This window comes from Ammospiza caudacuta, chromosome 32 (assembly GCF_027887145.1).
Source record: "Ammospiza caudacuta isolate bAmmCau1 chromosome 32, bAmmCau1.pri, whole genome shotgun sequence".
Taxonomy (NCBI): Eukaryota; Metazoa; Chordata; class Aves; order Passeriformes; family Passerellidae; genus Ammospiza; species Ammospiza caudacuta.
Genome location: NC_080624.1, coordinates 3,462,254 through 3,478,527, shown reverse-complemented (window position 1 = coordinate 3,478,527; position 16,274 = coordinate 3,462,254). Strand labels below are relative to the sequence as shown.

The 16,274-nt window shown below is 61.1% G+C and overlaps 1 protein-coding gene across 1 annotated transcript in view; it reads right to left on the bottom strand.

Moving 5' to 3' along the window:
* L1CAM (L1 cell adhesion molecule) overlaps positions 1-11,225 on the bottom strand; it is a 65,641-nt gene extending 54,416 nt beyond the window's left edge. The window contains 6 exon segments of the mRNA XM_058822311.1: positions 75-245; positions 5,293-5,415; positions 7,168-7,370; positions 8,854-9,045; positions 10,212-10,226; positions 11,155-11,225. Of these exon segments, the coding sequence (XP_058678294.1) occupies positions 75-245; positions 5,293-5,415; positions 7,168-7,370; positions 8,854-9,045; positions 10,212-10,226; positions 11,155-11,225 (775 nt within the window).
* Between the last annotated feature and the right edge of the window lie 5,049 nt (positions 11,226-16,274).

The following is a 16,274-nucleotide window of genomic DNA, read 5'->3' as shown; positions in this document are numbered from 1 at the left end:
TTTGTGGTTTTGGGGTCACTAAAGGGGGTTTTGGGGTCCCCTGGAGGGGGTTTGTGGTTTTGGGGTGCCCTCACTGGGGGTGACGCGCAGGTCCAGCGGCTCCTTCTGGATGATGGTTCGGGGTCCCAGGTAATGGGCGTGGCAGATGTAATCGGGGTGGCTGTCCCCGACCTGGGCGTTGGCAAAGTACAGGAACCCGTCCTGGCCCATGCTCACCCGGGCGTCCTGGGCGATGTGCACGATCCCTGTGCAGGAAAACCCCAAAAGTGACCCCAAAACTGATCCCAAACCTGACCCTAAACCTGAGCCCAAACCTGAGCCTAAACCTGCCCCAAACCCGACCCTAAAACGGCCCCCAAAGCAGCCCCAGGAACCCGTCCTGGCCCAGGCTCACCCGCACGTCCTGGGCGATGTGCACGATCCCTGTGCAGGAAAAACCCCAAAAGTGACCCCAAAACTGAGCCCAAACCTGCCCCAAACCCGACCCTAAAACTGCTCCAAACCCGACCCCAAACCTGCCCCCAAAGCAGCCCCAGGAACCCGTCCTGGGCGATGTGCACGATCCCTGGGGGACAAAAACCCCAAAAGTGACCCCAAAACTGATCCCAAACCTGCCCCCAAACCTGAGCCCAAACCTGACCCTAAACCTGCCCCAAACCTGCCCCCAAAGCAGCCCCAGGAACTCATCCTGGCCCATGCTCACCCGGGCATCCTGGGCGATGTGCACGATCCCTGTGCAGGAAAAACCCCAAAAGTGACCCCAAAACTGATCCCAAACCTGCCCCAAACCTGCCCCAAACCCGACCCTAAACCTGAGCCCAAAGCAGCCCCAGGAACCCGTCCTGGCCCAGGCTCACCCGCGCGTCCTGGGTGATGTGCGCGATCCCTGTGCAGGAAAAACCCCAAAAGTGACCCCAAAACTGATCCTAAACCTGCCCCAAACCCGACCCTAAAACTGCTCCAAACCCGACCCCAAACCTGCCCCCAAAGCAGCCCCAGGAACCCGTCCTGGCCCAGGCTCACCCGCGCGTCCTGGGCGATGTGCGCGATCCCTGGGGGACAAAAACCCCAAAAGTGACCCCAAAACTGCCTTAAACCCGACCCTAAACCTGCCCCCAAACCGGCCCCAGGAACCCGTCCTGGGCGATGTGCACGATCCCTGTGCAAGAAAAATCCCAAATCTGACCCCAAAACTGCCTTAAAACTGATCCTAAACCTCAGCTTAAACCTGCCCCAAACCTGACCCTAAAACTGCCCCAAACCCGACCCTAAAACTGCCCTAAAACTGCCCCAAACCCGACCCTAAAACTGCCCTAAAACTGCCCCAAACCCGACCCTAAAACTGACCCTAAACCTGCCCCCAAACCTGACCCTAAAACTGCCCCAAACCTGACCCTAAAACTGCCCCAAACCCGACCCTAAAACTGCCCTAAAACTGCCCCAAACCCGACCCCAAACCTGCCCCCAAAGCAGCCCCAGGAACCCGTCCTGGGCGATGTGCACGATCCCTGGGGGACAAAAACCCCAAAAGTGACCCCAAAACTGAGCCCAAACCTGCCCTAAACTTGACCCCAAACCTCACCTGGGATGAGACCCCAAAACCTGACCAAAAACCTGACCCAGGATCCCAATACTAACCTCATATCCTGACCCCAAACCTGACCCAGGACCCCAAACCTGACCCCAAACCTGACCCAGGACCCCAAACCTGACCCAGAACCCCAAACCTGACCCCAAACCTGACCCAGAACCCCAAACCTGACCCAGAACCCCAAACCTGACCCAGAACCCCAAATCTGACCCCAAACCTGACCCAGAACCCCAAACCTGACCCAGAACCCCAAATCTGACCCCAAACCTGACCCAGGACCCCAAACCTGACCCCAAACCTGACCCAGGACCCCAAACCTGACCCTAAACCTGACCCCAAACCTGACCCCAAACCTGACCCAGAACCCCAAACCTGACCCCAAATTCTGACCCAGAACCCCAAACCTGACCCAGAACCCCAAACCTGACCCAGAACCCCAAACCTGACCCCAAACCTGACCCAGGACCCCAAACCTGACCCAGAACCCCAAACCTGACCCCAAACCTGACCCAGGACCCCAAACCTGACCCAGAACCCCAAACCTGACCCTAAACCTGACCCCAAACCTGACCCAGGCCCCCAAATCTGACCCCAAACCTGACCCAGGACCCCAAATCTGACCCCAAACCTGACCCAGGACCCCAAACCTGACCCCAAACCGGCCTCAGGGTCAGGGGGTCCCCAAAACGTGACCGAGGTTCAGGGGGGATTTTGGGGGAGCCATGGGGTTCAGGAGAGGATTTTGGGGGTGTCAGGGGAGCATTTGGTGTTTTGGGGAGGATTCTGGGGGTGTCAGGGAAGAATTCTGGGGGTGTCATGTGGGATTATGGGGAGGATTTGGGGTTCAGGGGAGGATTTTGGGGTTCAGGGCAGGATTTTGGGGTTTTGGGGGAAGATTTTGGAGGGTTCAGGGGAAGATTTTGGAGTCCAAGGAGGACTTTGGGGTTTTGGGGGAGGATTTTGGGGTTCAGGGCAGGATTTTGGGGTTCACGGCAGGATTTTGGGGTTCAGGGCAGGATTTTGGGGTTCAGGGGAGGATTTTGGGGTTTTGGGGGAAGATTTTGGAGGGTTCAGGGGAAGATTTTGGAGTCCAAGGAGGACTTTGGGGTTTTGGGGGGGGATTTTGGGGTTCAGGGGAGGATTTTGGGGTTTTGGGGGAGGATTTTGGGGTTCAGGGGAGGATTTTGGGGAGGTTCGGGGCAGGATTTTGGGGTTTGGGGGTTTCAGGGCAGGATTTTGGGGTTTCAGGGGAAATTTGGAGTTTCAGGGGAGGATTTTGGGGGAGGATATTGGGGAGGTTCAGGGTAGGATTTGGGGTTTGGGGGAAGGATTTTGGAGGTTTCAGGGCAGGATTTTGAGGTTCAGGGAGGATTTAGGGGATTTGGGGTACACAGCGGGGATTTTGGGGTGCAGGATGAACCCCCCCAAAGCCCCCAGCCCCATTTGCTCACGGCTGTTGAGCCAGTAGATCTTGGGGGGGCACGGAGGGATTTCGGGGTTCAGGAGAGGATTTGGGATTTCGGGGAGTACAGGAGAGGCTTTGGGATTTCGGGGTTCAGGGGAGGATTTAGGATTTCAGGGTTCAGGAGAGGATTTGGGATTTCGGGGTTCAGGAGAGGATTTGGGATTTCGGGGTGTACAGAAGAGGATTTGGGATTTTGGGGTGTACAGGAGAGGATTTGGGATTTTGGGGGGTACAGGAGAGGATTTGGGATTTCGGGGTTCAGGGGAGGATTTGGGATTTCAGGGTTCAGGAGAGGATTTGGGATTTCGGGATTCAGGGGAGGATTTGGGATTTCGGGGTGTACAGGAGAGGATTTGGGATTTCGGGGTTCAGGGGAGGATTTAGGATTTCAGGGTTCAGGAGAGGATTTGGGATTTTGGGGTTCAGGAGAGGATTTGGGATTTTGGGGTGTACAGGAGAGGATTTGGGATTTCGGGATTCAGGGGAGGATTTGGGATTTTGGGGTGTACAGGAGAGGATTTGGGATTTCGGGGTTCAGGGGAGGATTTGGGATTTCAGGGTTCAGGAGAGGATTTGGGATTTCGGGGTTCAGGGGAGGATTTGGGATTTCGGGGTGTACAGGAGAGGATTTGGGATTTCGGGTGGGATTTTGGGGTACAGGATGAACCCCCCCAAAGCCCCCAGCCCCATTTGCTCACGGCTGTTGAGCCAGTAGATCTTGGGGGGGCACGGAGGGATTTCGGGGTTCAGGAGAGGATTTGGGATTTCGGGGAGTACAGGAGAGGATTTGGGATTTCGGGGTTCAGGAGAGGATTTGGGATTTCGGGGTGTACAGAAGAGGATTTGGGATTTTGGGGTGTACAGGAGAGGATTTGGGATTTTGGGGGGTACAGGAGAGGATTTGGGATTTCGGGGTTCAGGGGAGGATTTGGGATTTCAGGGTTCAGGAGAGGATTTGGGATTTTGGGATTCAGGGGAGGATTTGGGATTTCGGGGTGTACAGGAGAGGATTTGGGATTTCGGGGTTCAGGGGAGGATTTGGGATTTCGGGGTGTACAGGAGAGGATTTGGGATTTCGGGTGGGATTTTGGGGTGCAGGATGAACCCCCCCAAAGCCCCCAGCCCCATTTGCTCACGGCTGTTGAGCCAGTAGATCTTGGGGGGGCACGGAGGGATTTTGGGGTGTACAGGAGAGGATTTGGGGTTTCGGGGTGTACAGGAGAGGATTTGGGATTTCGGGGTTCAGGAGAGGATTTGGGATTTCGGGTGGGATTTTGGGGTACAGGATTAACCCCCCCCAAAGCCCCCAGCCCCATTTGCTCACGGCTGTTGAGCCAGTAGATCTTGGGGGGGCACGGAGGGATTTTGGGGTTCAGGAGAGGATTTGGGATTTCGGGGTTCAGGAGAGGATTTGGGATTTCGGGGTGTACAGAAGAGGATTTGGGATTTTGGGGTGTACAGGAGAGGATTTGGGATTTTGGGGGGTACAGGAGAGGATTTGGGATTTTGGGGGGTACAGGAGAGGATTTGGGATTTCGGGGTTCAGGGGAGGATTTGGGATTTCAGGGTTCAGGAGAGGATTTGGGATTTCGGGATTCAGGGGAGGATTTAGGATTTCAGGGTTCAGGAGAGGATTTGGGATTTTGGGGTGTACGGGAAAGGATTTGGGATTTCGGGGTGTACAGGAGAGGATTTGGGATTTCGGGGTTCAGGAGAGGATTTGGGATTTTGGGGTTCAGGGGAGGATTTGGGATTTCGGGGTGTACAGGAGAGGATTTGGGATTTCGGGGTTCAGGGGAGGATTTGGGATTTCGGGGTGTACAGGAGAGGATTTGGGATTTCGGGTGGGATTTTGGGGTGCAGGATGAACCCCCCCAAAGCCCCCAAAGCCCCATTTGCTCACGGCTGTTGAGCCAGTAGATCTTGGGGGGGCACGGAGGGATTTTGGGGTTCAGGAGAGGATTTGGGATTTCGGGGTTCAGGAGAGGATTTGGGATTTCGGGGTGTACAGGAGAGGATTTGGGATTTTGGGGTGTACAGGAGAGGATTTGGGACTTCGGGGTTCAGGAGAGGATTTGGGATTTTGGGGTGTACAGGAGAGGATTTGGGATTTCGGGGTTCAGGAGAGGATTTGGGATTTTGGGGTGTACAGGAGAGGATTTGGGATTTCGGGTGGGATTTGGGGTGCAGGATGAACCCCCACAGCCCCCCAAAGCCCCCAGCCCCGTTTGCTCACGGCTGTTGAGCCAGTAGATCTTGGGGGGCACGGCGCTCTGGGGGGGCTCGCAGGGCAGCACCACGGGGTCCCCCTCCTCCACCGTCACCGGCGTCACCTTCTCCTTGGGCCACTGCGGCGGGGCTGGGGGACAGAGGCTGTGACACCCCAAAAACCAACGGGGACACCCCAAAAACCAACAGGGACCCCAAAAATCCACAGGAAACCCTTCTCCTTGGGCCACTGCGGCAGGGCTGGGGGACAGAGGGTGTGACACCCCAAAAACAAACGGGGACACCCCAAAAACCAACAGGAACCCCAAAACTTCTCCTTGGCCACTGCGGCGGGGCTGGGGGACAGAGGGTGTGACACCCCAAAAACAAACAGGGACACCCCAAAAACCAACAGGAACCCCAAAAACCAACAGGAAACCCTTCTCCTTGGGCCACTGCGGCAGGGCTGGGGGACAGAGGGTGTGACACCCCAAAAACAAACAGGGACACCCCAAAAACCAACAGGAACCCCAAAAACCCACAGGAACCCCAAAAATCCACAGTAACCCCTTCTGCTTGGGCCACTGCGGCGGGGCTGGGGGACAGAGGCTGTGACACCCCAAAAACAAACGGGGACACCCCAAAAACCAACAGGAACCCCAAAAATCCACAGGAACCCCAAAAACCCACAGGAAACCCTTCTCCTTGGGCCACTGCGGCGGGGCTGGGGGACACAACGGCTGTGACACACCAAAAACCAACGGGGACACCCCAAAAACTGACAGGAACCCCAAAACTTCTCCTTGGGCCACTGCGGCGGGGCTGGGGGACACAACGGCCGTGACACCCCAAAAACCAACGGGGAACCCCCAAAAACTGACAGGAACCCCAAAAATCCACAGGAAACCCTTCTCCTTGGGCCACTGCGGCGGGGCTGGGGGACAGAGGCTGTGACACCCCAAAAACAAACAGGGACACCCCAAAAACCAACAGGAACCCCAAAAACCAACAGGAAACCCTTCTCCTTGGGCCACTGCGGCGGCGCTGGGGGACAGAGGGTGTGACACCCCAAAAACCAACGGGGAACCCCCAAAAACCCACAGGGACCCCAAAACTTCTCCTTGGGCCACTGCGGCGGCGCTGGGGGACAGAGGGTGTGACACCCCAAAAACCAACGGGGAACCCCCAAAAACCCACAGGGACCCCAAAACTTCTCCTTGGGCCACTGCGGCGGGGCTGGGGGACACAACGGCTACAGCACCCCAAATACCCACAGCACCCCAAAAACAGGGACCCCCAAATACCCACAGCACCCCAAAGCCACGGGAAACCTCAAAACAGGGACCCCAAAAACACGGGAACCCCAAAAACCCACAGCATCCCCTTCTCCTTGGGCCACTGTGGCGGGGCTTGGGGGGCACCATGGCTGTGACACCCCAAAATCCAACGGGGAACCCCCAAAAACCCACAGGAACCCCAAAACAGGGACCCCAAAAACACAGGGGACCCCAGAAACCCACGGGAACACAAAAACCAACAGGGACCCCAAAACAGGGACCCCAAAACCAGCCAGGGACTCCTGCACTGTCCCCAAGGAGGTTGGGAGGATTTTGGGGTGATTTTGGGGTGATTTTGGGGTGATTTTGGGGTGATTTTGGGGTGATTCAGGCACTCACTCTCCGCGATGACCCGGCTCTCGGGTGACACCACTGTCCCCAGCGCGGTTTTGGGGTGGATTTATGGGGTTTAGGGGTGATTTTGGGGTGGTTTTGGGGTGATTTATTCACTCTCCGCGATGACCCGGCTCTTGGGTGACACCGCTGTTCCCAGCGCAGTTTTGGGGTGATTTTGGGGTGATTTTGGGGTTATTTTGGAGTGATTTTGGGGTGATTTATTCACTCACTCTCGGCGATGACCCGGCTCTCGGGTGACACCGCTGTCCCCAGCGCGTTGGTGGCCTCGCAGCGGAACCGGCCCTGCAGGCGCCCGGCCAGGCTGGCGTTGATGACCAAGGTCCCCCCCCCGGGGGACACCGAGACCCCCGCGAGCTCCGCCGGGGACAGGGACGGGGACGGGAACGGGCGCCCATCGCGGGTCCAGCGGAACCTGCGGGGACACGGGGACAGTGACACAGGGACAGTGACACAGGGACAGTGACACAGGGACAGGGACACAGGGACAGGGACACAGGGACAGGGACACAGGGACACAGGGACAGGGACAGTGACGGGGACAGTGACACAGGGACAGTGACGGGGACAGTGACACAGGGACAGTGACGGGCGCCCATCGCGGGTCCAGCGGAACCTGCGGGGACACGGGGACAGTGACAGTGACACAGGGACAGTGACACAGGGACAGGGACAGTGACACAGGGACAGTGACACAGGGACAGTGACACAGGGACAGGGACACAGGGACAGTGACACAGGGACAGGGACAGTGACACAGGGACAGTGACACAGGGACAGGGACACAGGGGACAGTGACACAGGGGACAGTGACACAGTGACAATGACAGTGACACAGGGACGGGGACACAGGGACGGGGACACAGGGACAGACAGTGACACAGGGACAGTGACGGGGACGGGCGGCCATCGCGGGTCCAGCGGAACCTGCGGGGACACGGGGACAGTGACAGTGACACAGGGACAGTGACACAGGGGACAATGACAGTGACACAGGGACAGTGACACAGGGACAGTGACAGGGATGGGGACAGTGACACAATGACAGTGACACAGGGACAGTGACACAGGGACAGGCGGCCATCGCGGGTCCAGCGGAACCTGAGGGGACGGCACAGTGACAGCGGGGCAGGGACAGGGGACAGTGGCTGCGGGGACAGCTGACACTCAGGTGACACAGGTGACCCCACTGACCGAGGTGACACTCGGTGTGACAGGTGGCACAGGTGACCCTGGGGTGACACTGCACGGGGGGGGTACACAGGTGACACACAGGGTGACACAGGTGACAGGGTGACATTTAAATGACACACACCGTGCAGGGGGCACACAGGGTGACACACAGGTGACACACGGGTGAGACACAGGGTGACAGGTGACACAGGTGACACTCAGGATGACACACAGGGTGACACACAGGTCACACAGGTGACACACAGGTGTCACTCAAGGTGACACAGGTGACACACAGGGTGACACACAGGGTGACACACAGGGTGACACATAGGTCACACACAGGTGACACACAGGGTGACAGGTGACACAGGTGACACACAGGTGACACACAGGTCACACACAAGTGACACACAAGTGACACACAGGTGACACACAGGGTGACACACAGGTGTCACTCAAGGTGACACAGGTGACACACAGGGTGACACTCAGTGTGACACACAGGTGACACACACGGTGACACTCAGGGTGACACACAGGGTGACACACAAGTGACACAGGTGACACAGGTGACACTCAGGATGACACACAGGGTGACACACAGGGTGACACAGGTGACACACAGGTGTCACTCAAGGTGACACAGGTGACACACAGGGTGACACACAGGTGACACACAGGTGACACACAGGTGACACACAGGTGCCACAGGTGTCACTCACTGCGGGGCGGGGCTGCCGCTGGCCGCGCACTTGAGCACGGCGTCGTCGCTGGGGAACACCACGAGCTGCTCCGGGGGCGCCTCCGTCAGCTCGGGGGGCTGCTGGACTGGGGGGGGCAGCGGCTGGGACCCGAACGGGCACCCCGAAATACACAGACACCCCGAAACACACCCTGACACCCCAAAACACACCCTGACACCACAAACGGGCACCCCGAAATACACAGACACCCCGAAACACACCCTGACACCCCAAAACACACCTGGGACCCCAAACAGGCACCCCGAAACACAGAGACACCCCGAAACATACCTGGGACCCCAAAACACACCTGGGACCCCAAACAGGCACCCCGAAACACAGAGACACCCCGAAACATACCTGGGACCCCAAAAGCCACCCTGACACCCCAAAAACCACCCTGGGACCCCAAAACACACCTGGGACCCCGAACGGGCACCCCAAAACCCACCTTGACACCCCAAAACACACTCTGACACCCCGAAACCCACCCTGACACCCCAAAAACCACCCCGGGACCCCAAAACCCACCTGGGACCCCAAACGGGCACCCCGAAATAGCCCCAGATCACCCCTGACACCCCAAACACACTCGGGAGCCCAAAACCCACACAAACACCCCGAAAACCCACCTGGGACCCCAAAACAGCCCCAGACCCCCCTGACACCCCAAAACCCACCTGGGACCTTCCCCCAGACCCCCCAAAGCCCCGGTGGGAATCCCCTCCAGGAGCTTCCCCAACACACCAGACCCCCCAAAGCCCCCTGGGACCCCTCAGACCCCCCCAAAACCCCTCTGGGACCCCCAAGCCCCCCTAGGTCCCCCCCAGACCCCCCAAAACCCCTCTAGGACCCCCCAAGCCCCCTAGGTCCCCCCCAGACCCCCCAAAACCCCTCTAGGGACCCCCCAAAGCCCCCCTGGGACCCCCCAAAGCCCCCCAAAAACCCCTCTAGGACCCCCCAAAGCCCCCCTGGACCCCCCCAGACTCCCCAAAACCTCTCTAGGACCCCCCAAAACCCCCCCAGACCCCCCAAAGACTCCTCAAAAGCCCCCCCAGGGACCCCCCCAGACCCCCCAAAGCCCCCCTGGGACCCCCCCAGGACCCCCCAAAACCCCTCTGGGACTCCCCCAAGCCCCCCTAGGACCCCCCCCAGACCCCCTAAAACCCCTCTGGGACCCCCCCAGACTCCCCAAAACCTCTCTAGGACCCCCCAAAGCCCCCCTGGGATCCCCGCAGACCCCCAAAACCCCTGTAGGACCCCCCAAAACCCCTCTGGGACCCCCCCAGACCCCCCAAAAACCCCTCTAGGACCCCCCAAAGCCCCCCCAAACTCACGCTCGTGCAGCGAGTCTGCACCATCCGGGGGGGGCACAGGGGGGGAGAGAACAGCGTGAGTGGGGAGGGGGCTCCGGAGAGACCCCCGGCAAAGCGGGGGGGGGGGGAGCGTGCAAGGGGGGAGCTCCAAAATGGGGGGGGGGTCTCGTGCAAAGGGGGGCCTCAAAAATGGGGAAGGGGGCCTTCAAAAATATTGGGGGGGGAAGGGATTAGGGGGGAAAGTGTGAGGAGGGAATTTGGGGAGGGGTCTTCATGTGGGGAGAGCGGAAACAGGGTCAGGGGGTGAATTGAGGGGGGGGGTCTCACGATTATGGGATGAATTGAGGGGGGGGGTCTCCATGCTGGGGGGGTGAATTGAGGGGGGGTCCAGGAGGATGAATTGAGGGGGGGTCCCACGATCAGGGGGTGAATTGAGGGGGGGTCTCCATGTTGGGGGTGGGGTCTCCATGCTGGGGGTGTGAATTGAATTGAGGGGGGGGTCTCCATGCCGGGGGAATCCCCACGATCAGGGGGTGAATTGAGGAGGGGTCCTCCATGTTGGGGGGTTGAATTGAGGGGGGGTCCAGGGTCATGAGGGTAAATTGAGGGGGGGTCTCCATGCCAGGGGGTCCCCACGATCACGGAGTAAATTGAGGGGGGGTCTCCATGCTGGGGGGGGGTCTCCATGCCAGTGGGGTGAATTGAATTGAGGAGGGGTCTCCATGCCAGTGGGATAAACTGAATTGAGGAGGGGTCTCCATGCCGGGGAATCCCCACGATCAGGGGGTGAATTGAGGGGGGGTCTCCATGCCGGTAGGGGGGATTCCCACGATCAGGGGGTTAATTGAGGAGGGGTCTCCTCATGCAAACCCCTCCTCGTTCAGCACAAACAGCACCGGGGGGGGCTCCATGCATGGCTGGGGGGTGTCACCACCTCTCGCCCCCTCCCCAAATTCGCACTCACACTCGGGGGGGATGACGATGGCGCGGCCCGCGCCCCCCCAGCAGCAGCAGCAGCACCGCGAGCGCCGCCATGGCCGCGGCCCTGGGGGGGGGGGGGCTCATTTGGGGAGGGGTCTCCACCCCCCCCCCATCCATCCATGCCCCCACCCCCAAACCCCCCCCTCCCCTCCCCTCCCCTCCCCCCCTCCATTGTGTGCCGGCCTCCCCTCCCCTCCCCCCCCCCCACGGGCTCGTGTGGATGCGCCCGTTTCCATGGCAACGCCTCTAATGAGGGGACCCTGTCACCTTGGCGCGCGACCCCCACCCCCCCCCCCAACAACCGCCCCTCCCCCACCCCCCCCATCCCCATCCCCCCCCCCGGAACCGCCGAGCGCCGCCCCCCCCCCGAATTCAGCACCACGGACAGGGACGGGCCCGAAATGAACCAAAAATCCCCAAAATGCCCCCAAAAATCCCCCCCAAAATCACCCGGGGGGGCACAGAGGGCTGAGACCCCTCCCCAAATCCCCCTTGGTGCAGCCGGGGCTCCCCCACCCCCCAGTGTGCGACCCCCGACCCCTCCCCACCCCCAAATCCCCTCGGGGGGGGGGTTCAGGGTTGGGGGGACCCCCCCCTAAATCCCCCCTTGTGGGGGGGGGGGGGCGTCCAGACCTGTGGGACCCCCCCCCAAATCCCCCCGGGTGTGTCCCCACCCCCCCCCCCCCATCATTGCCGGTCCCGCCCTTCCCTTTGGGAGGAGCCGCCAATCCGGGGACCCCCCCCTTCCCCCCCAAAAATCCCGGAAGGATTTGGGATCGCCCCCCGCCCCCCCCCAGCAATCCCGGAAGGATTTTTGGGGCCCCCCCGGGAGAATTTGGGGGCCCCGCCCCGGCCCCACCCGGCCGGAAGCGGGGGCGGCCCCGGCTCCAACAAGGAGCCCCTTGTGGACCCCAAATTCCTTTGGGGAGGGGGCGGGGGGGGGAGGATGGTGCTGCCCATCCCCCACCCCATAAACGTGCGGACCCCCCCCCCCCAAAAAAAAAATAATTAAAAAAAAAAAAAAAATCCCCAAACCCCCCCCAGGTGCAGGGCGGGGGGGAGGGGCGGGCACCTGTAGGGAAATGAGGGGGGGGAAGGGGAGGAAAAGGGGATTGCCCCTCCCCCCCCCCTCAATGGAGACCCCCCCCCCCCCTCATTGGGGCCCCCCCCAACCCTGGGGGTCCCTCGGGGGGGGGCGGGGGGCGCGCGAGGGGCCGCTCATCCCCTCCCCCCCCCGGCGGCCCCACCCATCTGTTGGACGTTGGGGACCCCAAGGGGACCCTACAGAGACCCCCGAGAACCCCCGAGACCCCCCCGGGGCTGTTGGGGACCCTCGGGACCCCCCCCTCAAATCGTTGTTGTCATAGAGACCCCCTGGAGCCCCCAGACCCAGCGGAGTGCCCGGAGACCCCTCCCCCCCATGAGGATCTGGGCCCTAAGGAGACTCCAAAACGGCTCCAAAACAGCCCCAAATCACCCCAAAAAATGGCCCCAAAACTGTCCCGAGCCCCCTCCCCAAAACGGCCCCAAAAACCACCCCAAAATCTCCACAAAAACGGCCCCAAAACGGCCCCAAAATCGCCCTACAACGGCCCCAAAATTACCCCCAGGAACCACCCCAAAATCTCCACAAAACGGCCCCAAATCACCCCCAAAACGGCTCCAAAACCTCTCCCCAAAATGCCCAAAATCTCCCCAAAATGGCCCTAAAATCACCCCCCGAAATCACCCTAAAACGGCCCCAGTTCTGCCCCGAGCCCCCTCCCCAAACACCGGGCCCGGACCCTCCCGACTCCCCCTCCCCACTCGGTTTCTGTCCCTAAACCCCCCCAGGACCCCCCAAAATTCATCCTGGACCCCAAAATCCCCCCAAAATTCATCCTGGACCCCCAAAATTCATCCTGGGCCCCCCCCAAACGCGGCCCCTCTGCTGTTCCCACCTCGGGAAGGAGCCCCTCCCCACGGAGCCCCCTCCCCACCAGCCCAGCCCCCTATGGAGCCCCTATAGGGCCACCTGTAGCCCCACAGAGCCCCAGATCCCTCCTGAGCCCATAGAGCCACCTGTGCCACCCCATAGAACCACCTGTGCCACCCCATAGAGCCACCTGTGCCGCCCCATAGAACCACCTGTGCCACCCCATAGAACCACCTGTGCCGCCCCATAGAACCACCTGTGCCACCCCATAGAACCACCTGTGCCACCCCATAGAACACAGAACCACCTGTGCCGCCCCATAGAGCCACCTGTGCCGCCCCACAGAGCCACCTGTGCCGCCCCACAGAGCCACCTGTGCCGCCCCATAGAACCACCTGTGCCACCCCATAGAACCACCTGTGCCACCCCATAGAACACAGAACCACCTGTGCCGCCCCATAGAACCACCTGTGCCGCCCCATAGAACACAGAACCACCTGTGCTGCCCCATAGAACCACCTGTGCCACCCCATAGAACACAGAACCACCTGTGCCACCCCATAGAACCACCTGTGCCGCCCCATAGAGCCACCTGTGCCGCCCCATAGAGCCACCTGTGCCACCCCATAGAGCCACCTGTGCCGCCCCACAGAACCACCTGTGCCCCAGATCCGACCCCCACAGACCCACCTGTGCCACCATCCCGCCCTATAGGGTCACCTGTAGCCCCACAGAGCCCCAGAGCCAACCCCAAATTCCTCCTGACCCCACAGAAGCACCTGTGCCCCTTGTCCCACCCTATAGGGCCACCTGTGCCCCACAGAGCCCCAAATTCCTCCTGACCCCATAGAACCACCTGTGCCACCCCGTAGAACCACCTGTGCCCCACAGAACCCCACCCATGTCCATTGGCCTGACCCTATAGAACCCCTGTTCCCACCCCATAGACACACCTGTGCCCCACAACCTGACCCTATAGAACCCCTGTTCCCACCCTATAGACACACCTGTGCCCCACAACCTGACCCTATAGAACCCATGTTCCCACCCCATAGACACACCTGTGCCCCAGGCCTGACCCTATAGAACCACCCTGCACCCCTCATCTTGACCCTATAGAACCCCTGTTCCCACCCCATAGACACACCTGTGCCCCACAACCTGACCCTATAGACACACCTGTTCCCACCCCATAGACACACCTGTGCCCCACAACCTGACCCTAGACACACCTGTTCCCACCCCATAGACACACCTGTGCCCCTCAACCTGACCCTATAGAACCACCTGTGCCCCCTGTCCCACCCTATAGAGCCCCCCCATGCCCCTCGGCCTGACCCCATAGAACCACCTGTGCCCCTCAACCTGACCCTATAGAGGCCCCCTGCCCCACAGAACAACCTGTGCCCCTCAGCCCCACCCTATAGAGCCACCTGTGCCCCCTGTCCCACCCTATAGAGCCCCCTGCCCCACAGAACCACCCCTGTGCCCCTCAGCCCCACCCTATAGAGCCACCTTGTGCCCCCTGTCCCACCCCTACAGAACCGCCCATGTCCCCTCGGCCTGACCCCACAGAACCCCCATAAAGCCCCTATAGATCCACCTGCCCTATAGAAGCACGTGTGCCCCTCAGCCCCACCCCCACAGAACCGCCTGTGCCCCCTGTCCCACCCTATAGGGCCCCCTGCCCCACAGAACCACCTGTGCCCCCTGTCCCACCCTATAGGGCCGCCTGTGCCCCTTTTCTGACCCTACAGGGCCCCCACAGAACCCCCGTGCCTCTGCCCAGCCCCACACGGACCCCACAGATCCTGTGGACCCTCCCCAGCCCTACAGAGACCCCACAGATCCTGTGGACCCTCCCCAGCCCCACACGGACCCCCACAGATCCTGTGGACCCTCCCCAGCCCTACAGAGACCCCACAGATCCTGTGGACCCTCCCCCAGCCCCACACGGACCCCACAGATCCTATGGACCCTCCCCAGCCCTACAGAGACCCCACAGATCCTATGGACCCCTCCCCAGCCCAACAGAGACCCCACAGACCCATCTGGGTGTCAATCCCAGCCCCACAGAGACCCTACAGAGCCCCCTCCACCTCCATCGGACCCCACAGAGACCCCAGACCCGCCTTTACCTGTGCCCAGCCCTACAGAGACCCCATAGATCCTACAGACCCTCCTCAGCCCTAGAGAGACCCTACAGAGACCCCAGACCCACCTGTACCTGTGCCCAGCCCCACACCGACCCTAGAGATCCTATAGGACCCTCCCCCCAGCCCTATAGAGACCCCAGACCCTCCTTTACCTGTGCCCAGCCCCCCACAAACACCACACGGCCCCGCCCCCAGAAGCCCCCCGACCCTAATAACCCGCCCAGCCCCCTCCTCCACCCCATGCCAGCCCCACACGGACCCTAGAGATCCCCTATAGATCCCCCTCAGAACGCCGAGACCCCTCCCCAAACCGCAAAATCCCCAGCCCCATTTTCACCTCCCATCCCCCATCCCCATCTTCACCCCCCGATAACGCCCCCAGCCCCCCTAAAGCCCCCCCAGCCCTATAGAGGCCCTACATCTCCACCTAAACCTCTCTAGAAACACCCCAAGAACGCCCCCAGCCCCATTTCACCCCGAGACCCCCCAAATCCCCCCCAAATCGCCCCAGCCCCACCTTTCCCCCCTCCCCACCGCCTCAACGCAGCCCCCCGGGACCCTCCCAGCGCCGCTCCCCGCGCTCGGCGCCCCCCGCAATCCTCGGGGTCCCCCCAAATCCCGGGGACCCCCGGAGACCCCTCCCCAAATCCCCCCGGAGCCCCCGGGCCGTACCTGCTCCGGCCGCTCCCAGCTCGGGGCTGCGGCTGCGGGGTTGACATAATCCGCCCGTAGGCCACGCCCCCTCGCGAAGCCACGCCCACCGCCACGCCCCGCCGAGGCCACGCCCACCCGGCCACACCCTGGGCGGGGGGCGGCGGGAAAGGGGAACGCGAGGGGGGCGGGGGGCGCGATTTTGGGGTGAAACCCCCGATTGGGGGGGCTGGGGGGTCGTGATTTGGGGGTGAGCCCCCCCGGGATGTTTAGGGTCCCGATTTGGGGGGGGTGAGACCCCGAATTTGGGGAATGAGACCCCGAATTTGGGGGGGAAAAAGACCCCCGAGGGGGATGTTGGGAGTCGCCGATTTGGGGGTG